The following is a 23,430-nucleotide window of genomic DNA, read 5'->3' as shown; positions in this document are numbered from 1 at the left end:
ACTTTTTATAAGTGGGATAGTAAGAATCTATTACAGCGCTTGATTTAATTATATATAACTGTTTGTGTTATATATAACTGTTTGTGTAACTTTATTTTTATAAATAGCATTGTAATTGAATGCTAGGCCAAGAGATTTTTATGTTGCTACTTAAAATCGATCTCATTTTAAAAAATAACTAGTGTTTTATTGACAATTAAGTTAAAAAAAAAATATACTTCATTTGAATCCTTATGCTTTAAATAGCTGTAGGTTGTGTAGTATAGAATGTGTGTAGATTTCTTTTATGGTTTGAATATGCAGATTTAATACGATGTATACCCAGGACCAGTAGATTATATAGCTTTAATCAGAACAGTTTCATATTATTGAACTGTCAAGACAATTTAGATCTAATTCTAATGCATCACTTTGTGAGCTAACTTTTGTTAGTAGCACTGATAACTTTAAAGCATAATTGAAAAGTTGGTGAATAATTGAAATTTTTGGTGGATAATTGAAAACTTTGGTGGATAAATTGAAATTTTTGGTGGATAATTGAAAACTTTGGAGTGGAGGATTATTGAAAATAAGTTGCGTGTGAATTGCTAAAATTATATATTATGTTAGTTTCAGGGCATTTTTATATGTTTTTTATTAAAGCAGCAATTTACACCTGCCTTTTGTTAATTTGTGATCATTTTCTTAAATATTTTATTTTCAAGAAGGACTACTCTGTACTGAAACAATAAGAAAAAATTTAACAGGAGTTATCAGACCTGTTACTGTGTTGCTTTAATAATTATACATGTATGTCATACATTTAATTATGGGTTGTTAATGGTTTCTATTTTTAAAAATAATTCCTTGAATATGGTGTTTACTACTTTTTATGTTACAACTGATATACTTGAAAGTTTTACTACATAATTTTACATTTAATATCCTACTTACTATTGTGTGTTTGTTTTTAAATGTTGAGATCACTAAGATCATTCTGATAGTTTTTTTTACCAAAGTTTACATTTCAGTCAATATTGTTATAACATTGCATGATAATCTGATTAAAGAATTAGTCGTGGAACATCACCAGCAATATGTAACTCTAAAAAAAAACTGGTTTGTTTACCATTGTGCCATAATATATTGTTAAATAAATTATTTCACCAAGTACAAAATATTTCTGTGCCTAGAGAAACTTGGTTTAGGAATTAAAAAGTTTTTTTTTTATAAATGTATAAAGATTTTGTACATATTTTTTCAAATGATGGGTTTAATTTTATAGAACAACATTCACTGAGGGTGGTGAATCATTAATTTCATACAAACAAAGCTGTTTTCATGGAAAGTAAAAAAATTTTCAGTTTTAATTATTAGTTAATCCTCTCCCCCAAAACCTCCTGAAATAGACAAATAAATACCAGACAAAGTCTGATTTGTTACACTACAACAGTACTGGTACAGAGTCCACCACAAATCCACCCACCTACTTGGGAAAAAAACCCAAAGAGTAAGAAAATCAAGTCTGGTGAGGTTTTGAAACGCTTCTTCCTTTAGACAAACATGAAATAAAAATTATTAACAGAGCTGGGTCAAGCTTACGAATAGCGATTTAAAATTAGCAATATGGCAGAAATGGTGGGACGGTGTGGTTGAATGGTAGAGCATTTAGCTGCTTGCCTGAAGGTCTTGAGTTCAGATCTCAGTTTAGGACTTTATACTTTAGGTTGTCCCTGAGTCCACCTAGCCATGATGGGTACCTGACTCACGTTAGGGAAAGTAAAGGCGGCTGGACATATCGTTGACCTCACCAACCATCCCTTCATATGCCAAAGTAAAAAAAAAAAACATGGACTCTGTAAACTATATTGCATTTGTCCAATTGATCGGTCTAAAGATGAACCTTAACTTACTTTTTAATATGGCAAAATATTCTGTCTAAAAATACAAAAACAAGTTAATAAAAAGTCTAGTGACAATTTAAGCGCAATTTCCTTATGTTATCCATAACAATTTTAAATCGAGATAAATTATATATTCAGCAACGGTGCCCAAATATTAAAACGTTTATATCAGTATTTGACTATGATTAAAACCCGCCCTCTTGTTTGTAAACATTAGCACGTGGAATAAAACGAGCGACGCGTAGCTCGCCCCTCTCTCTCTCACTTGCCGCGCGCAGTGACGCGAACGATCCCACGTCGCGACAGGCTAGCCTCCCGTATCAGTCGAAAAAAAAAACTTACACGATGCTCAGTTTAAATTAAAACTAGGCCTACAAGATGCTCAGTTTAAAATATATTAAAAAATTTTTTGTGACAGAACGAAAGGATATTTTTGAAAACTTTCTTCGGCAATATTGGTTTAAATAATGGCAGGAATCGATTGGTAAATGTTTCAAGTCGCTAAGTGGTCTGGTTGCCGAGATATGGAGAAAAAACTGCATTTGTTCGAGGTTTTTTGGCTTTTCCGGGAAATCCAGGAAGGAATTCCGGGAATTTTTTTGGCCCACAATCATCCCTGGAACTTGCTTAACATATTTGCTTTTGGAACTAGTCCTCGATATTGCTTCGTTGAGGAGGAGATACCACTTAAAGCTGCGGACACACATCCATCCATCCATCCATCCATCCATCCATCCATCCATCCATCCATCCATCCATCCATCCATCCATCCAGAAATGACGAGTTAATAATCGCAATTGTCCGTATGGAAATTGCGCTAAAACGGTAACGTCACATTTTCCGCAACCCCTTCCCCCCTCTGACACAGATAGTCACTGAAGATCGAACCTTTCCCAAGGTTTGGGACGTTTGATATTATTTGTCAACGTTACCTTTCTATAAGCTTAACCAAACATTGTGCTAAACATTGAACTAGCCTAACCTAGTTTCCTAGTCCAAAGGATAATATATTTTGGTTAATATTGAAACTTAATATCGTTATACAAAAAAATGAACCAATGAGATTCGCGCATTCCGGGTGTTTTCGTCCAGACGTGACGTCACTGATGGCATTGAAAAGTAAAGTGCACTGTTTAGTGTCAACAAACCACACAACGTGAACGGTTTCACATGCTGGTTTTTACATCCTGCCACAAAAGAGCTCCACGACGCGCACTGCCTCAGTTAGTTTAGTATTAGTGGCAAGGTTTTTTTTTCTCCCATAACGTATACTTTGTTGATTTTCTGGATAAGATTGCTGTTTTAAGTCTGCTCGTTGAAAAAGTATGTAATTTATGTAGGTCTTAAATATTTTTTCAATCAATGTTTTTAGTTTAATTAATTGAACTCTGCATTTGTTTAAGTTTAATCTAAAGCAGGCAAGCAAAACTTTTTTGGAGTATAATAATTCAGCTATTATAAAATTAGCTAGACCAAAAATTCGAGAAATATTTTAACGCGACATCAAGGTATTTTTCTCATGCATGTTTGAATCAAACGTAGGCCTAAGTGTTCTGTTGTTATAGATTGGCTTTAACCTTACTAGTACCAGTTTTGGTTAGTCGCCAAAAACCCATGCAGTTCCACACAAGGTTAGGCTTAATATTTGATAATTTTAAACTAAGGTAAACCTTGATCAGGTCAGGACAATCGCCCAGTATAACATTTTAAAATATTCAAACTTGAATTAACTTATTATACAGGTATATACAGGGGTTCTTTCAGACATTTTTCTCCTGGAAAGAGAGAGAGAGAGAGAGGGGGTGGGGGCGGCACTGTGTAAAGTACTCCTATATATTTTTCTACATAAACTATTTTTTCATTCGAGGGGTGGGGGGTGAGAAGGGGAGTGGGTGGGGTGGCTCTTCTTACTAAAGTCCGACCCCTTCCCCAAGAATGTTACGTCATTTTCATTTCGTGATAAAGTGCATGCACTATCATTACAGATCGGTTAAAAGTGGGAGAAAAACAGAGGAATATCTTGCTTATGAAAATATTTTCAACCTGTATAGCCGTCACTGTTTCTGTTATGCTGTTCTTATTGCGTGTTGCGTGTGGATGTAGGTCGCTGCCCCGAGAATGATAACAACACTATGCTTACTCGGAATCCCCGCTCACGTCATCTGTGGCTAAAAATAACTTACACTCGATTTTCCCCTCGAGTTAAAAACAAAACACAATTTGTGGCCGATTTTAATCGGTCATTGCCCGACGTAGATGGCACTGAAAATAAATGAGGATTTTGCACCTTAAAAATTAGTTTAAACTGGGTTTTTTTTGCAGGAATTAGGCAATGATGACCAATCACAGCTAATCATCGATTAAACTTATCCCACCTAGAATTATATGATCAGTCTATGACTATAAACATGTTCTGCTGTTTGCCCACTTTCTTTAAATAAACAAAGGTAACAATACCCCTTTGGCGGTCCATGGGGCAGAGGAAGTAGAGTTCAACTGTTTCTTTGATCTCCGTATATGAATGGAATGTGTGTTCAGCTCCAGCGCCTTTACTTTCATAACGTGAGCCAGGTACCCATTATTGCTGGGTTTCCTCAGGGACATCATATGGACGCGAGCCAGGGTTCCGAACTCAGACTTTCAGACTAGCAATCGTGTGCTCTACCATCTGAGCACGCCGTCCAATATCTTCTACAACTTTGTCATAAATCTATGACCTCGCTTACTTTCTTCTTCTTCGTTCTTAATTTTTAGTGTTGGGAGGGATCGAGCCTTATCTGCCAGAGGGTTTGAACTCGAGACTTTTTTCGAATTTATCAACCATGAGCTTTGTCGACTCGACCATGCTTCCATCACAATTAAGGATACGTGTCAACTGGTTTTGCGCCATTGAGGCCATTGACTCCGATTTTAGCCTGCTTTTCTTTTTGGATTTGCTTCCATAGCCTTTGTCCAACCAAGAGCAAACTACAAGGCAGCAGTTGTTTGATTTTGGAGTTGTCTCTCCTAGAAGAGTGGCTGTCCCCAGCTAACGAGCCTCATCTGTCCGAGGGTTCGAACTCGAGACTTTCGGTTTAGCAAAAATGAGCTTTACCGACTCGACCACGCCGACCCCAACTTACAACTTCTGCCCATCGTCTGCTACAACATTTAACATTGTCATAAATTATCTTCTGCCTGTCATAAATCTATGACTCCATTACAAAGTACTGCCCATCGTCTTCCTGTCATAAATCTATGACTCTCCTAACGAGCACTGCCCATCGTCTTCCTGTCATAAATCTATGACTCTCCTAACGAGTACTGCCCATCGTGTGCCTGTCATAAATCTATGACTCTCCTAACGAGCACTGCCCATCGTCTTCCTGTCATAAATCTATGACTCTCCTAACGAGAACTGCCAATCGCGTGCCTGTCATAAATCTATGACTCTCCTAACGAGCACTGCCCATCGTCTTCCTGTCATAAATCTATGACTCTCCTAACGAGAACTGCCAATCGCGTGCCTGTCATAAATCTATGACTCTCCTAACGAGTACTGCACATCGTCTTCCTGTCATAAATCTATGACTCTCCTAACGAGAACTGCCCATCGTGTGCCTGTCATAAATCTATGACTCTCCTAACGAGTACTGCCCATCTTCTGCCTGTCATAAATCTATGACTCTCCTAACGAGTACTGACCATCTAGTGTGCCTGTCATAAATCTATGACTCTCCAAGCGAGTACTGCCCATCTAGTGTGCCAGTCATAAATCTATGACTCTCCTAACGAGTACTGCCCATCTTCTGCCTGTCATAAATCTATGACTCTCCTAACGAGTACTGCCCATCTTCTGCCTGTCATAAATCTATGACTCTCCTAACGAGTACTGCCCATCGTCTGCCAGTGATAAATCTATGACTCTCCTAACGAGTACTGCCCATCTTCTGCCTGTCATAAATCTATGACTCTCCTAACGAGTACTGCCCATCGTCTTCCTGTCATAAATCTATGACTCTCCTAACGAGTACTGCCCATCTTCTGCCTGTCATAAATCTATGACTCTCCTAACGAGTACTGCCCATCGTCTGCCAGTGATAAATCTATGACTCTCCTAACGAGTACTGCCCATCGTCTTCCTGTCATAAATCTATGACTCTCCTAACGAGTACTGCCCATCTTCTGCCTGTCATAAATCTATGACTCTCCTAACGAGTACTGCCCATCGCCTGCCTGTGATAAATTTTTTACTCTCCTAACGAGTACTGCCCATCGTCTTCCTGTCATAAATCTATGACTCTCCTAACGAGTACTGCCCATCTTCTGCCTGTCATAAATCTATGACTCTCCTAACGAGAACTGCCCATCGTCTGCCAGTGATAAATTTTTTACTCTCCTAACGAGTACTGCCCATCGTTTTCCTGTCATAAATCTATGACTCTCCTAACGAGGACTGCCCATCGCCTGCCTGTCATAAATCTATGACTCTCCTAACGAGTACTGCCCATCGTGTGCCTGTCATAAATCTATGACTCTACTAACGAGTACTGCCCATCGTTTTCCTGTCATAAATCTATGACTCTCCTAACGAGTACTGCCCATCGTCTGCTAGATGTCTGACGTCATCGCCCCTGTTGCAGCTGTCTTCTTCCCCTACATCGGAGGGTTCCCCTCAGGTTCCATCACCAGAACCCACATGCGATGGTACGAGGTAGGTGTCGCTTTCTTGCCTTACTTTATTAGAATACTATACTATTTTTGTAATCTTCAAAAATGAAGAAGAATGAGTACATCCACGATCTCTTTAAAATTGTCTTCAGAAAAATCGTAAAAACCAAATACACAGGCCTATCTAGTTAGACGGGTGTAATTTCCTAACGTTAGTTGTTTTTGTTGTTGTTTTAAGGATTTTAATATTACCACGATGCAACAATTAGCTGTATACATAGATTCCATATGTAAAGATGGTGCTCTACATCAAACTACATGCCATTTTCTCGCATGATGCGATGTTTTAAATGCTGCCCAATCACTTACATGTCTAAGACACGTTATTGGATTTGTGTATTCTCTTTTTTGTGTGTGTGCTAATTTATCATCACATTTATGATACTATTCAACAATACTTCTTTAATCTAGGTTTATTGGCTATGAATCTTTATACTCTTGGGCAGTGGCGTCGCTAGGTCGTGTGTCATCCAGTATGGTAACTAATGGTGTCAAATCACCCACTGCAATAATTAGCATTTTCGGTTTGGTGTCACCTTCTCCCCTACTATTTTATCGTTTTCACTAGAAAAACCATTGTTATTACTATAAATGTTACGATTTTTCGATTTGGTGTTACCCTCTAGCCTTGCGATGCTACTGCTCAGTTTTGTTACACAATACACCATCAAATTTACCCCCCCCCCCCCATATTACTGTCTGTCCCAGAGTTTGAAGAAGCCTCCATGGTGTCCCCCCAATAACTTCTTCTCCCCCGTTTGGATGGTGCTCTACGGAAGTATGGGCTACGCTTCCTACCTGACGTGGCGTGACGGACGGGGGTTCGACGGGGCTGCCCTACCCCTGGCTCTCTACAGCACCCAGCTGGCCTTAAACTGGGCATGGACTCCGATCTTCTTCTCAGCACGAAGCATCAAATGGGTCAGTTTAGGTTAGGGTTGGTTTAGCCTGTTGGCGCATGTGACAGTTTATGAAGAATTAAAAGGGTCAGTTTAGGTTAGGGTTGGTTTAGCCTGTTGGCGCATGTGACAGTTTTATGAAGAATTAAAAGGGTAAGTTTAGGTTAGGGTTGGTTTGTTGGCCCACGTGACAAAGTTTTAGAAAAAAGAAATGGGTCAGTTTGGTTTGGGTCAAAAGAGACACAGTTTAAAAATAGATCACATTTTGTTTGCTTGTCGCGTATTTTAAAGCCTGAAAGGCCAAGGTTTAACCCAAAGAAAACATCCATACTATAAGACTATCTTAACCATCATGCTAGAGAAGTTGAGTATTTTATTTGTAAATATTCTTGCTTGTAACTTGTGAATCATGCAATTTTAAATATTTAATCAATATTTTAAAAAATAGTATTTAATTTTTTTTTTGCAATTATTGTTGACGTTTTAATTTAATCATTAAAACAATGTCCCCACCCAGGCTCTGATAGATATGGTGTGTCTTTGGGGTGCCATCGCTGGAACCACCTACCTGTTCCACGGCATCAATCAAACAGCTTCCTACCTTATGCTGCCTTACCTGGGATGGGTCTCATTTGCATCTGCCCTCGTTTTCAATATTTGGAGAAATAACCCGGACACGACAAAAATAAAAGAATAATTTAATCGCATTTTATTGTTATAATAATATATTTTTTTCTTATAATTTCTCTTATACAAAGTATGAGTGAATTATTTTAAACGTGAAACAAAAATCGAAATCTAGATTTTGACAAATCTCGACGTTCTATACCTATCTGATTGGGAAAAACACGGTTTTGCAATTTTTTTCCGTGAGTGTGTTTAAACATTACAAGTGTGAACCGTTAAAGTTAGTGCATGAAATTTCATGTATTAATATTATATCCTATACGAAGGTTTCCTTCGACCTTCGGGCGATTTCCGATAAACGGAAGTAGTAATTACTCTATTTCCGTTTTCTCAAAAACTTTGGAATTTGATAATGTTAAACTAATTTCTCATAAAGTAACAAATTTCAACATTTAACAGAGCTTACTCTCTGCTTTATGAATTTGCTCTTGATCTCTCATGCAATGAAAATAAATTACTTCCTGAATTTTGTGTCCAATTTATATTCAGAGAAGATTGTATTCTTCAACCGAATAATTAACGAAAGTACTTCCATATTTGTTTACTTTGATGCAAATGATTAAATGATGAACCCTGTTCACGCCGTTGAAAAATAAAGTTGTTTACATTTCTTTCATCCGCGAGTTAACCTTCCTGATATTTTTGTTCTGTTTTTAATGCATTAATTATGTATGTTATAAATGTTTTGTATATTGAGACAAATGAATGGCTTTGATATACTGGCAGTTTTACCTTGATTGTACTTGCTTACTTTAATTTTCTATCATTTATGTCAGTATCTGATTTTGTTGTACTCTAGTTTAAATTCATTTCTAATCTTTTACTTCGTACATGAGCAGATACAATGACGTCTGTAGTTATCGAAAATTTATGTTTTTAAATACGCAATAAACTTTTAAACTGAAAAAGAAAAAAGATCTTGTCTCACATTTTTTTTGTTACACTTTATATTTTAATCATTACGTTAAAACTGACATTTTAAACTGACAAATTTATAGACACATCTGATTGTTTCTTAGATATGTCCATGGGTGGGCGGGGGGGGGGGGGGTGACGATGCGTGATGGGATGAGGGGAGGGGCGTCAGAAAATTTGACGGCGCAGTGTTGCTTTAAAAAAAATTAATGTTAAAAGCTTATTTTTTCCCCGTAAATTGTATTACAAGTCGATTGATATACTCTATGTTGATTAAGCTAAGTCAATACTTTAGAATGAAATTGATGTTAAAAAAAATAAAATTAAATTGTAGTTTTGAGGGGGTTGTGGGCTGGGGTGTAACATCATTTTTAGGAGAAGGGGGGGGGTGTAGACTTTTTGTGACGATGGGGGAGGGGGGAGGTAAAAATCGTCCAGAAAGTGTGACTTAATTTTGATGAATTCTAATGGGATCGGGGGATGTATTGTCCGTATCGTGCATCCCCTAAGAATTTTAACAAATTTACCTAACCTGCGGTAAATAATTTTTTTTTTCTAAGAGCGAAGAAAACCAGATGCCAGTGCGAACAAGCAAAAGGCAATTTCACGTTTAAAGCTGAAATGTGTTGTGCATTCACCACGGCTCTCCTACCCACAAAACCCTGACTACAGAGGCGTAGCGACCCTTCCCGGCGCCCGGGGACATACTTTCAATTTGGCGCCCCCCTCGGGAGCAAATTTTCGATTTGCACCCCCCCCTCGAACTTTTCATTTGCACCCCCCCCCTCAAACTTTCAATTTGGCGCCCCCCCTAAGGTCGGCGCCTGGGGACATATGTCCCCCCCCCCCCGCCCCCCCCCCTCGCTACGCCTCTGCCTGGCTACGCCTCTAAGGGACGTCCACATGGAACACAAAATCAACTTGTTCAAACCCCCCACCCCACATAAGTGTTGACGTTATAAATTTGTCACACCCAAACAAAGAGGGAGATAATTCATGCTGTCCTCTGATATTTTGTTGAGTGGCCTCCCTTTTAAAATTTTAAATCGTAAGGATGATTTATTTTGTTTTCTTTCAGATTTTATTTCTGCATCGTACGTTATAGCTTCCCCAAAAACCATCCATGTAAATTTGGGTCATGTAGATAAAAGCAGCCGGGTTGAATTTAATAACAACACTGTTTAAAAATATTATGTATTTCAACATCATTAATAAAAACCCATTGAACTCTTTTTTTCTCAAAACTATCAAATTACACTCAAGTACTTTTCCCCATTTAGCCCTATCTAGGCATTGTCGGCTTACTGATTTGGATTTCAGATTGGGTAGCAATGCATGCAGTATTATCAATGGATTTAGTGAGATGACTTAATTTTTAAGATAACTGTCCTTTATAAATATAATATGTATTAAATAATTTCTTTTTAATATTTTCTTAAACTTTAAGACAATTAATTAATTAATTACGTTTTTTTGTGTGTGGCTGTGCGTAACACAGGCCACAGTTTCCCTTTGTAGGCCGAGGTGACAGAAACAGTATAACTCTGCTTCATCTACCCAAGTGACTACCAAGTCTTGAACTTAAAGGATAATTTTACTTTACTTATTTACACTTTGTTAAACACATATTTTAAAAGAATGCTGTTGTGAGCCACATATTACAAGTACCCAAATTCTAATCAAAGAACCAACCCATTTAGAGGAATACATTTTTTTTGTAAAACCAAAATAGATTACAGGAAGCAATGAAGAGCAATTAAAAGAGCAACTAAATTTTTGATGTACTGATTACATATTGGAATTCACTACCTTCTGATTACATATTGGTATTCACTACCTTTTGATGTACTGATTACATATTGGTGTTCACTACCTTTTGATGTACTGATTACATATTGGTATTCACTACCTTTTGATGTACTGATTACATATTGGTATTCACTACCTTCTGATGTACTGATTACGTATTGGTATTCACTACCTTCTGATGTTCTGATTACATATTGGTATTCACTACCTTTTGATGTACTGATTATATATTGGTATTCACTACATGTTGATGTACTGATTACATATTGGTATTCACTACCTTTTGATGTACTGATTACATATTGGTATTCACTACCTTTTGATGTACTGAGTACATATTGGTATTCACTACCTTTTGATGTACTGAGTACATATTGGTATTCACTACCTTTTGATGTACTGATTACATAGTGGTATTCACTACCTTTTGATGTGTGTTTTAGTAGTCCATTTTAGAGCATTATACATGATCCACATGCTTAAATGTAAGAAATGGTAAAAACAAAATGTAATTAAAAATGTAAAGTAATTTCAAAGATTGAAAAGTTAAACATAAGCCTTATAAGATGCAGCGTTAACCATATTACCCCCCCCCCCCCCCCCCCCCCCAATGTTATTAATCCTACATTATAGTATTAATAAAACCTAAATAATCTAAATATAAGAAACAACAATCAATTAACTGGTTTATATGTTTCATTTAATAACCAAATAATATTTTCTTAAATATTTAATTGAGAAACACATCATACAAATAACCTACATTTCTTACAGACTTTTCGTTTTAACCATATACAGAATTTAAACAAATTAGCATTCTTAAACAAGAAAAAAAAAATAAAAAAATAAAAATAAAATAAAATAACAGTTACTTTTTCACCAAGGTATGCAACGATAAACATTTAGAAAATGTTTCGTTACAAATTAATTTAGTAACTGAAGTAAAACATCACATGACCATACAATTATTTTGTCTTCGATCCTCATGTCCACTGTCATCCGATTCACTGTCATCCCGTTCCTCATGGGGTCTTGCAGCACCTGGTACCCTGTCAGCGTGGGGTCGTGGGGTCCTCGCTGGTGGGGGTACCCCATTCAAGGGTTCATCGTGGGCTTGATCAATAATTTCAATCATTTTTTTCATTATTTTGAAGGCAGTGACTGTAAAGATAACAATTAACAACCTGCTTAATCTGACATGTCACCTAAAAAACAACAACTACTAAAGGTTTAACATTTTCTTTTCTACCAAAAAAAAAAAAAAAAAAAAAAAAGTAAAAGCCGTTTAAAAGAGCATGAGGACATTTCCTTAAATTTGCTGTTAGCTCTCACATCTCTGATTAATAAAGTGGCAGTTTATTTAACTCCTTACCCCATTTATTTTGTTAGAGTCTAACTACTTTTCTAGTTACAACTCTACAGCCTTATACAAACACCAATTGGAAATTATGAATCGTTGCACATAAAATAAAATAAAAACTTACCTAAGAATTATAAAAATCCACCAGAATCGTTTCAAGTAAAATAAAAAAAAACTTACCTCATAGGCCTACTTGTACAAATCTATCCACTAATCCATAAGAATAGTTCAAAGTGGAATAAAAAACTTACATAAGAAATGTAGAAATCCACTGGAATCGTTCCAAGTAAAATAAAATAAAAAACTTACCTAAGAAATACAGAAATCCACCCACTAGTCCACACATTTCCAGAAACTTGCCAAAGGTGGACGTACTCTCTGGTATTATAATGAACTCTGACCTTTTTATAAAGCAAATAAACAATTAATTCACGAGGGGGGGGGGGTTAGGCAGTCCATTGACTTTTTGTGTAAAATAACGCCAACTGACTCCATTGTCAGTTGGAGTTAAATTACACAAAAAAATTGAAAATAAATGGTATGTGGATGGGTTAGAAAGATGAAAAGATAAATGGATAAATAAAAAAATCTTACTCGTCAAAACATTTTCCATCTCTACAAAACTGCATATTTGAGCAGAGACCCAGGATCTGCCCCAAACCTGAACAGCTGGCCGCTGAGCCTGTAAAATAAATGTTTACATTTGGACATTTGGAGGTTTCAATTACGATCTGGATAGTTGCAAGGTCTTAGTTGTGTTGATTGAGTTTGTATGTAATACTCAGGGCAGGCGCTACCAATAAGGCGAATCGCCTAGGGTGCATCTCTAGGGGGGGTGCAAAATGTTTAATCGCTATTATCAAAAAGTACCGAATAATTAATAAATTTTTATAAAGGAGTAGCGATCTATTTCGGCACCCAGGACGAACTATCAATTTTGCACCCCCACCCCAAAATTAGGTCTATATAGGCCTATATTTATACGCAATGGTGAAAATGCAATTTCACCACCCTAATTTGGAAAGGTCGGGGCGCTTTTTACCAATCACTTTGCCTTTTTACTAATTATGTAAATAAAACATATAAAATACTGAAAAAATTTAATAAAAAAACGTTTTAATAACTAACCAATGGTTTTACTAACCCTGCTTTTGATTTACGCGACGAAAGAGCTATTTTTAGATAACATAAGAAAATTGCGCTAAAATTGTCACTAGACTTTTTTTAATTACTTGTTTTCTATTTTAAAAACTTTAAGTTGTTTTATATAGGAATATTCGAGAAAGTTTAGGGGAGATCACTCCCGATTTATTTATTTTGCCTTTTTAATTTGGTGTCATACAAGTTCGTAGTGTACATTTCGAACATTTCAAACGGTTATCTAATTTTAATAGGGCTTGTAAGTCACGTTTTCTCTGACTTTGAATTAGAAATCTGCCCTGGTGTATAAAGTTTTGTAATGACGGGGTGTTCAAAGTATTGTACTTGTTTGGTAAATTTTGATGAATCGTTTAGATTTGGGAGTAACGACGGAACGCTGTTGCTGATATGGTTTCGAAGGTATAAAGTATCGAAGTGTTAAAGTGTCATAATTTTTATTCGGCTGTTTTGTATTTGACTATCTAATGGAATCTGATTGGTAATAGAGAAATGAGAATGCAGGTGATGAAGTATCGTAGTTCTGGAGTTCGGGATGATTGATTCTTGTGGGGTTTTAAAGTATCGAATTTTATTGACTGTTAAAGTGTAGTAGTAGGTCCAGTGAAATCGTTGTTGATTTGGAGTATCGTTTGTAGAGCTTGGTAAAGTTAAGCGAGTTGGTGTCATAGTTCTGGAGTATCGAGTCTAGTTAAGTTTAGGTATCGAAGTTTGATATGTGTGTGAATGCAGTAGAGTATATCAAGTAGTCGAGTTTATCGTAAGTTAGACGATTTCAATTCAGTAGGGAACACATGAGAAAGGTAGGAGTTCTCTAGTTGAAAAATCTTTAGATTTTTAGGAATCTATAATACCTCTCTTAAAGTATTAATATATAACGAGCCGACCCGCGGTGTATCATACGCCGCTATTTAGTTGTTTTATTTTTTACTTTACAGTAATTCATAATTTTTGAATTCGACAGTACCAATGCTGCCACTGAAAATATTTGTTTTAAAACACTATCAGTGGGTCGTTAAGGACGATACCCCCTCCCCACCCTCCTTTCTTCCAACCTCTACCCTACCCCCCCCCCCGATAAAGCAGCCTCCTCTTAGTTACCTCCCCTAAGTTTAAAATAGTTTCAAACTAAATTATCTGCCCCTAATAGCCGTCACTAAACCCGGCTCTACGATTGTAAACATTTAGCGTGAACCACAGCTCACCAGACCATGTGGGGGTGGGTGGGGGATGGTTGCGATATGCCAAGAGAGGAAGGGAGGGGACTGCTTACAGCTCGGTGTTTTCTAATGTCTCCAAGAAGAGACTTATATATATATATATATATATATATATATATATATATATATATATATATATATATATATATATATATATATATATATATATATATAGATAATAAATAGGATGGAATTTATAACTAACTGTAAACTTTATTTTTTTAAATAATAAAAAATTTAAACAATTATTCTAGCAATGTCTAATACTAAACAGTTAACCGTGTTTGATTTTTGAAATACGCCCCTTTATTTAGGGGATCCAAAATTTAAATTTCACTATCATAAGCAAGAGACGCTAAAAGGAATGTCATCAGAATTGAATAGAAGTATGTTATAATAAAGTTATTGTTTTTTTAGACTTTCAAAGAAAACCTACAGTTAAGTATTCAATTGGTAAAATATATTGCTTTAACAAGATTAAATAGCTAATATAAAAGATTTATTATAATTATTACGTAAAGAAATTGAGAGCGTTTTATTGTGTTTTTCAAGCATGTCTTAGTTACACTTGGTTAATTAAGCCATTCTTGTGAAAGTTTTTTCCCTTGAATAAAATTTTGGTATTTGGATTTTCAAATGGGAGATAATAGGTTGACCACTTACATATACATACAACTTTAAGTTATTATTTGCTATTGTAACAATTAGAGCAAAAGTTCTAAACAAAATAGTTTAGTATGTTTTTTTAGCATTATAAAGTTGAAAAACAAATACATCAGTAGCCGTTGTAGATTGCAATACTTAATGTATTAATACAGTCTTAGTCGTAAATTAAACATCTAATTAATTGTCTTTTTATATTTTTCACCCTCTCCTAAAGGATTCATTTATAACAATTTTAGGCTGGAATCTATAACATTTATAACTTTTTATTTTTCAAAAACAAAAAAAATCGGGGGGGGGGGGGGGGGGGACACTTAAAATTTTCTAGGGGGGGGGGGGGGGTGTGATTACGCTTGCAAACTGGAATTGAAGGAATTAGTACAAACTTTTGAGACGAAGGAGGCAAGTAAAATTTGATTTTGATGTCTACTTATAACGTGTGTGCAATTGATAACAAATTAATATGTCACTTTTAATTAATTGTTTTCTTATACGTATGTTTCAGTAATTAATTTGTGTGAAACGGGGGCGTTTTAATAAGTTTTGCCTAGGGCGCTAAATAACCTGGCGCCGGCACTGGTAATACTGCTCGGGCATAGTCGCTGCTCCTCTATTGAGCGCCTTCCCCAGGTGGCAGATAGGATATTAGACCTGCTCGTCAGGTACGGAAAGTACCGTGTACATCACATACCCGGGGTGGACAAAAAATCGGAACCTGCCACCTCGCGTGTCGTGGAGGGATACACAAAGGATAGGGAACTTGTCCCGAAAAGTAACACAGCTATCATGAGAGCTGAACGGGGATTCCCGGATTGTTGGGCTAAAGACCAACAACCCACGCTTGTAATTCAAAACTCGTTACAGAAACGACAATGTAATCAACAAGGTAATCACCACTCATTAAGCACAGACATGCATGCTGTAGTTCTAAAAAACAGGTTGTTAACCTTTTTTGAAGTACCGAACTCCCATTAGTTTCATAAGAGCTTTCGCCGAACCTTCTTAATAGTCCAGTAGCGTCGCCAGGATCGTCTCATAGGGGGGGGGGGTGTTCAAATTTTGTCCAGCAGTATATAACCCGGGGACAAACTTTCGATTTGCACCCCCCCCCCCCCCCCATCAAACTTTCGATTTGCACCCCCCTCAAACTTTCAATTTACACCCCCCCCCCAAACTTTATATGTACCGAGGGGTCTATGAGGGGGGGGGGGGGTTATGACCCCCCCTCTAACCCCCCCCTGCCTACGCCACTGTAATAGTCCTTTCGACCACACTTACATAATCCGATAGTAATTTATATTTACTCATTAGCAATTTAAACAATTATTTTTTTATGAATTGAAAAAGGGTTTTATGGTAAAACTTACCTCCATTTACCGTTGCCAATAAAATGACGAAGAAGAACTTAGTTTTCAAATTATACTGAGCCTAAAAGAAACAAATTAGACAAATTATTGATATAAACATGCATTAATAATTAATAGCACAACACAACCTGTATTAAAAATATAAAGCATATGAAAGAACTCCAGCTGGAAAAGGAGAATGTCATTCACGACGAAAGCTTAAAACTGTACAAACACATTAAATACAAATGTTTGCATCAATTGAAGCTGAAATCAGACTAGTCCACCCAGCTCTGATGGGTACCTGACTCTAGTCCACCCAGCTCTGATGGGTACCTGACTCTAGTCCATCCAGCTCTGATGGGTACCTGACTCTAGTCCACCCAGCTCTAATGGGTACCTGACTCTAGTCCACCCAGCTCTGATGGGTACCTGAATCTAGTCCACCCAGCTCTGATGTGTACCTGACTCTAGTACACCCAGCTCTGATGTGTACCTGACTCTAGTACACCCATGAAAATAAAGATGGCTGCGCATTGGTATTTATTAAACTCTACATAGTGTGAGATCAGAGAAACAAACTTCGTGTGCCCCATAGACTATCTGGTGTATAGAGTATTCTACTTGACTACTAAATGTGTAAAATGTACAAACCCTATTTAGTTTAGAAGATCCAGGTGTATCAGGGCCTCTGGGTGTAGTTCCAGCTAAAACTTCTGCCAGTGACAGCTCAAACATGTTCTAAGGATAAGAGTGTGACATAATTTGTATCAATCGTCCACGCAGCTCTGATGGGTACCTGACTCTAGTCCACCTAGCTCTGATGGGTACCTGACTCTACTCCACTCAGCTCTGATGGGTACCTGACTCTAGTCCACCCAGCTCTGATGGGTACCTGACTCTAGTCCTGCTAGCTCTGATGGGTACCTGACTCTAGTCCACCCAGCTCTGATGGGTGCCTGACTCTAGTCCACCCAGCTCTGATGGGTACCTGACTCTAGTCCACCCAGCTCTGATGGGTACCTGACTCTAGTCCATCCAGATCTGATGGGTACCTGTATCTAGTCCACCCAGCTCTGATGGGTACCTGACTCACTGAGCACACCCAGCCCTGATGGGTACCTGACTCTAGTCCACCCAGCTCTGATGGGTACCTGACTCTAGTCCAACTAGCTCTGATGGGTACCTGACTCTAGTCCATCCAGATCTGATGGGTACCTGTATCTAGTCCACCCAGCTCTGATGGGTACCTGACTCACTGAGCACACCCAGCCCTTATGGGTACCTAACTCTAGTCCATCCAGCTATGATGGGTACCTGACTCTAGTCCACCCAGCTCTGATGGGTACCTGACTCACTGAGCACACCCAGCCCTGATGGGTACCTGACTCTAGTCCATCCAGCTCTGATGGGTACCTGACTCTAGTCCACCAAGCTCTGATGGGTACCTGACTCTAGTCCACCCAGCTCTGATGGGTACCTGACTCTAGTCCACCCAGCTCTGATGGGTACCTGACTCTAGTCCACCCAGCTCTGATGGGTACCTGACTCTAGTCCACCCAGCTCTGATGGGTACCTGACTCTAGTCCACCCAGCTCTGATGGGTACCTGACTCTAGTCCACCCAGCTCTGATGGGTACCTGACTCTAGTCCACCCAGCTCTGATGGGTACCCGACTCACTGAGCACACCCAGTCCTGATGGGTACCTGACTCTAGTCCATCCAGCTCTGATGGGTACCTGACTCTAGTCCACCAAGCTCTGATGGGTACCTGACTCTAGTCCACCCAGCTCTGATGGGTACCTGACTCTAGTCCACCCAGCTATGATGGGTACCTGACTCTAGTACACCCAGCTCTGATGGGTACCTGACTCTAGTCCACCCAGCTCTGATGGGTACCTGACTCTAGTCCACCCAGCTCTGATGGGTACCTGACTCTAGTCCACCCAGCTCTGACGGGTACCTGAATAGTCCACCCAGCTCTGATGGGTACCTGACTCTAGTCCACCCAGCTCTGATGGGTACCTGACTCTAGTCCACCCAGCTCTGATGGGTACCTGACTCTAGTCCACCCAGCTCTGATGGGTACCTGACTCTAGTCCACCCAGCTCTGATGGGTACCTGACTCTAGTCCACCCAGCTCTGATGGGTACCTGACTCTAGTCCTGCTAGCTCTGATGGGTACCTGACTCTAGTCCATCCAGCTCTGATGGGTACCTGACTCTAGTCCATCCAGCTCTGATGGGTACCTGACTCTAGTCCTGCTAGCTCTGATGGGTACCTGACTCTAGTCCACCCAGCTCTGATGGGTACCTGACTCTAGTCCACCCAGCTCTGATGGGTACCTGACTCTAGTCCACCCAGCTCTGATGGGTACCTGACTCTAGTCCATCCAGCTCTGATGGGTACCTGACTCTAGTCCATCCAGCTCTGATGGGTACCTGACTCTAGTCCTGCTAGCTCTGATGGGTACCTGACTCTAGTCCACCCAGCTCTTATGGGTACCTGACTCTAGTCCACCCAGCTCTGATGGGTACCTGACTCTAGTCTACCCAGCTCTGATGGGTACCTGACTCTAGTCCACCCAGCTCTGATGGGTACCTGACTCTAGTCCACCCAGCTCTGATGGGTACCTGACTCTAGTCCACCCAGCTCTGATGGGTACCTGACTCTAGTCTACCCAGCTCTGATGGGTACCTGACTCTAGTCTACCCAGCTCTGATGGGTACCTGACTCTAGTCCACCCAGCTCTGATGGGTACCTGACTCTAGTCCACCCAGCTCTGATGGGTACCTGACTCTAGTCCACCCAGCTCTGATGGGTACCTGACTTAGTCCACCCAGGAAAATAAAGATGTCTGCGCATTTGGTATTTATTAAACTCTACATAGTGTGAGGTCAGAGAAACAAACCTCGTGTGCCCCATGGACTATCTGGTGTAAAGACTAGTCTATGACTACTAAATGTGTAAAATGTACAAACCCTATTTAGTTTAGAAGATCCAGGTGTATCAGAGCCTCTGATTGTATGTCCAGCTAAAACTTCTGCCAGTGACAACTCAAACATGTTCTAAGGATAAGCGTTTGAGGGTTAAGTAACACTCAAAGTACATCAAGTAAATGTTATATTGATTTTAAACATTGACATAATTTGTATCAATTAAATAACTGCAAACAGAGTTTCTTCCAGGCATCTCTTCGGGGGGGGGGGGAGGTGGGGCGAAGCCCCCCGAAAGTTTTTTTACCGCCCCCCCCGAACGAAATGAAATTTATATAATTTATATAGAAAATATATACTTTTAACAGTGTCCGCCCCCCGAAGAAAGTCTACCGCCCCCCCCCCCCCGAAAATTTCAAGTGCCCCCCCCACCGGAGAAAAAAAATCTGGAAGAAACACTGACTGCAAAACTGAATGTCTTGATCTAAGTCCCATCAGCATTACATGGAGATTGCGGTCCCCATCTTGATCCAAAGCAATCAGATCTGGATTGCCCGGGGGGGGGGGGGGGGTTCTGTCCTTAACGTATTATGACCTCCTTCCCACCCCGCCAGAATGCTATTTTAAGGAGAGCAATAAGTCATAGGAGTGAATTGAAGGTTAACTAATCTTTCACACTACATGCGTTTTTGTATGGTACTTTATTAAAGTACTTTCACGCAGTGGCGTAGCGAGGTCGGATGTCACCCGGTGCGGCACTTAATGGTGTCACCCCCCAGAGGCATAGCGACCCTTCACGGGGACAAACTTTCAAATTTTCGATTTGCACCCGTCCCCCGTCAAACTTTCGATTTACACACCCCCCTCAAACTTTCGATTTGCACCCCCCTCAAACTTTCGATTCGCACCCCCGTTGAAACTTTCGATTTGCACCCCCCTCAAGTTTTTCTCTATACATTTTGCTATTTTTTGCCTTGGTGTCACCTCCCGAAATGGTGTCACCCGGTGCGGTCCGCCCCCCCGCCCCCCCCCCCTCGCTACGCCTTTGCTTTCAAGCGTGTGTTAGTGACTAGAATAATACGAGCACAAACACAACTATAATGATCTACAGCCTATTATTTCACGTGCAAAACAACTATCCAAGCTAAAAAAAACCGCAAGAAATTAAAAATTTGAAATTTGATTTCATATTTTATTTATTGTCGGATTTGAGTAAAACCTTGGTTTAGCGTCGGTTATTATTCCGGAATGGTATAGCAGTAAAAAAAAACAACCCAGTAAACCAATGGCTAGGTCTGTCACACGGTTCCGGAATACACCGGAACTACTGTAAACCAAAATGTATTTGCCGCCATATTTTATTTTTTAATACAAAACGTTTAAAATTTGGATAGATTGGTTTTAATTGGATGTTAAATACTGCTTTACTAATCACTTCGTATGGCTAATTATTTTAAAGTGTTTCTGCTAAATATTTCTGCTACTAGATTCTAATCATTGATCTAGATTCTAGTAATTTTTACTATTTTCATAATTTTTTTACTACGCCTAGCAGCTAGCTACCTACAGCTAGATCTAGATCTAAATCTAGATTCTTATTAACTGATTGTCGCAAATCCTCTGCTAGCCAAAAACATTAAACAAATTACTATATTTGACTTCATTATTTATTTATTTTTGGATCTAGATCTACTAATTTTAATCTACTATTATATTTATTCCTATTTCCTTATGTCGATTAACGTTTAAAAATTAAAACATTAATTTACTACAATCGACTTTATTTATATTGCAATGGTCAAATAAACCATGGTTTACCGTAACGTATAATTTCCGACGCAAAACTAAGGTTTTTCCCGGAGTTGTTACCCTAACTAAACTCCTAACCCTTTTATTTGTGTTGGTAGGCCTAAACATCTACTCACCAGCCTTTAATTTTCTCTATCCCCTGTGACTGTGGTCGTCCGACTGAGCTCTTCCAGTTTTAATTTTGGGTGGGAAAACGTAGGTCAAGGTCGTCTATCATAGTGTTCATATTTTTTAGAAATCCTCTAGATCTATTAGATATGACGCATTAGTTAAAGTTCAAATTTTAATGTCCGCTTAATTAAAAAAAAATACGAAAATTCTATTATTAACTAAGGAATTTCCATCTGCATGTGCAAAATATAATGCGCAGAAACTTTGAATAGTTTTAATACAATTAAATTTAAGAGTTTTAAAAAATAATAAAAACGTCATATTAACAAGCTTTTATATAAATTATACACAAAAATGAGAAAATAACAATACACCATTTAAAAAAAAAATAGCTGTACAGAAAAGCATGGGTCGCTTGTTAAATTTTAGTACTTTGTAAAGTTTTTCTATAGATATTATAGCTACCCATGCTTTTCTTTATAGTTATTTGAATAGTGGTGCAGTATTATTTTCTCGACTTTAATGAATAATTATATGAAAAGCTTGTTATTAAAACGTTTTTTTAATTATTTTATTTTCACTACTTAAACTTTTTAATTCAATAGAGTTAAATGACAAAAACAATGCACACCAAATGAACACGAAGAATGTGCATATAATGGCGCGGTAAATAGTACTTTATATAGGAAACTTTAATTAACTATTTAAGAATTAATTAGGCATCCAATTAATGAGTTAAATTTGATTTATTGTTGTCGAGTTTTAACAAATTGTCAAATTTGAAATGAGTCAGACCGTTAGAAGTGGTCGAAATTTCGCTCGCTAGTTTTGACCCATAAGACAATAGACAGACACAGAAAGTTAGAAGCTTGTAATAACAGGGAGGCTTTAGTTCTGGCATCGATATAGCCGACCACTAAAATCGAGCCAATGTTTATACCTGAGCTCAATCAACATAGAGTATATTAATAGTAATCAATTTATAGTACAATTTACTAATCATTTTTCTAAAACACAAAATACTAGCTAAAATTCATATTCAAACGTTCATCAATGTGTGAGGACCACTCTGATAAGGTAAGTTCATCATATTATTCGAGCACCCCCTCCTCCCACCACAACCTATTTGTCCCCGTCATCACACGACGTCAAAAACGACCCAACACCCCTTCCCCTCAGAGTATGGTGCCATTTATGGTCGACTCCTATGCTCACAAGCTCAGCAGGCCAGTGGTTCTACATCATATTAAAAAAACACAACTATTCCCCCATCTAACACACTAACAACACCACTAACAACACCACTAACAACACCACTAACAACACCACTAACACCACCACTAACCACACCACTAACAACATCAATAACAACACCACTAACAACATCAATAACAACACCACTAACAACACCACTAACAACACCACTAACAACACCACTAACAACACCACTAACAACACCACTAATAACACCACTAACACCACCACTAACAACACCACTAATAACACCACTAACACCACCACTAACACCACCACTAACAACACCACTAACAACACCATTAACAACACCACTAAAAATACCACTAACAACACCACTAACAACACCATTAACGACACCGCTAACAACACCACTAACAACACCACTAACAACATAAAAAACAACACCACTAACAACACCACTAACAACATAAAAAACAACACCACTAACAACACTACTAACAACTACTAACAACATCAATAACAACACCACTAACAACACCACTAACAACATAAAAAACAACACCACTAACAACACCACTAACAACATAAAAAAACAACACCACTAACAACACCTCTAACAACATCAATAACAACACCACTAACAACACTACTAACAACTACTAACAACACCTCAAACAACACCGCTAACAACACCACTAACAACAC

At 38.4% G+C, this 23,430-nt stretch overlaps 2 protein-coding genes across 3 annotated transcripts; one reads left to right on the top strand and one right to left on the bottom strand.

The window, feature by feature from the left end:
• The first annotated feature begins 3,057 nt into the window (after positions 1 to 3,057).
• On the top strand, positions 3,058 to 9,073 carry LOC131938407 (translocator protein-like). Of its 2 annotated transcripts, none has more exons than XM_059296412.1 (4): positions 3,058 to 3,207; positions 6,479 to 6,577; positions 7,303 to 7,515; positions 8,011 to 9,073. In XM_059296412.1, exons 2-4 carry the CDS (start codon positions 6,479 to 6,481, stop codon positions 8,188 to 8,190), a joined length of 492 nt encoding a protein of 163 aa, XP_059152395.1. In that variant the 5' UTR covers positions 3,058 to 3,207; the 3' UTR covers positions 8,191 to 9,073. The 2 variants fall into 2 exon arrangements, with proteins under 2 accessions (XP_059152395.1, XP_059152396.1); XM_059296413.1 differs by having other exon boundaries at positions 3,058 to 3,220.
• Positions 9,074 to 11,569: 2,496 nt separating this feature from the next.
• LOC131938405 (uncharacterized) lies at positions 11,570 to 21,560 on the bottom strand. The gene is made up of 6 exons (XM_059296409.1): positions 21,513 to 21,560; positions 19,633 to 19,719; positions 16,673 to 16,733; positions 12,859 to 12,946; positions 12,574 to 12,665; positions 11,570 to 12,065 (listed from the first exon to the last, which is right to left on the bottom strand). Exons 2-6 carry the CDS (start codon positions 19,714 to 19,716, stop codon positions 11,854 to 11,856), a joined length of 537 nt encoding a protein of 178 aa, XP_059152392.1. The 5' UTR covers positions 19,717 to 19,719; positions 21,513 to 21,560; the 3' UTR covers positions 11,570 to 11,853.
• Between the last annotated feature and the right edge of the window lie 1,870 nt (positions 21,561 to 23,430).

The sequence above is a fragment of the Physella acuta genome, unplaced genomic scaffold, assembly GCF_028476545.2.
Source record: "Physella acuta isolate Inbredline_101_S28 unplaced genomic scaffold, ASM2847654v3 ptg000243l, whole genome shotgun sequence".
NCBI classification, from domain to species: domain Eukaryota; kingdom Metazoa; phylum Mollusca; class Gastropoda; family Physidae; genus Physella; species Physella acuta.
The sequence above is the reverse complement of the archived record's forward strand: the minus strand, read 5'-3'. Positions and strand labels throughout refer to the sequence as shown.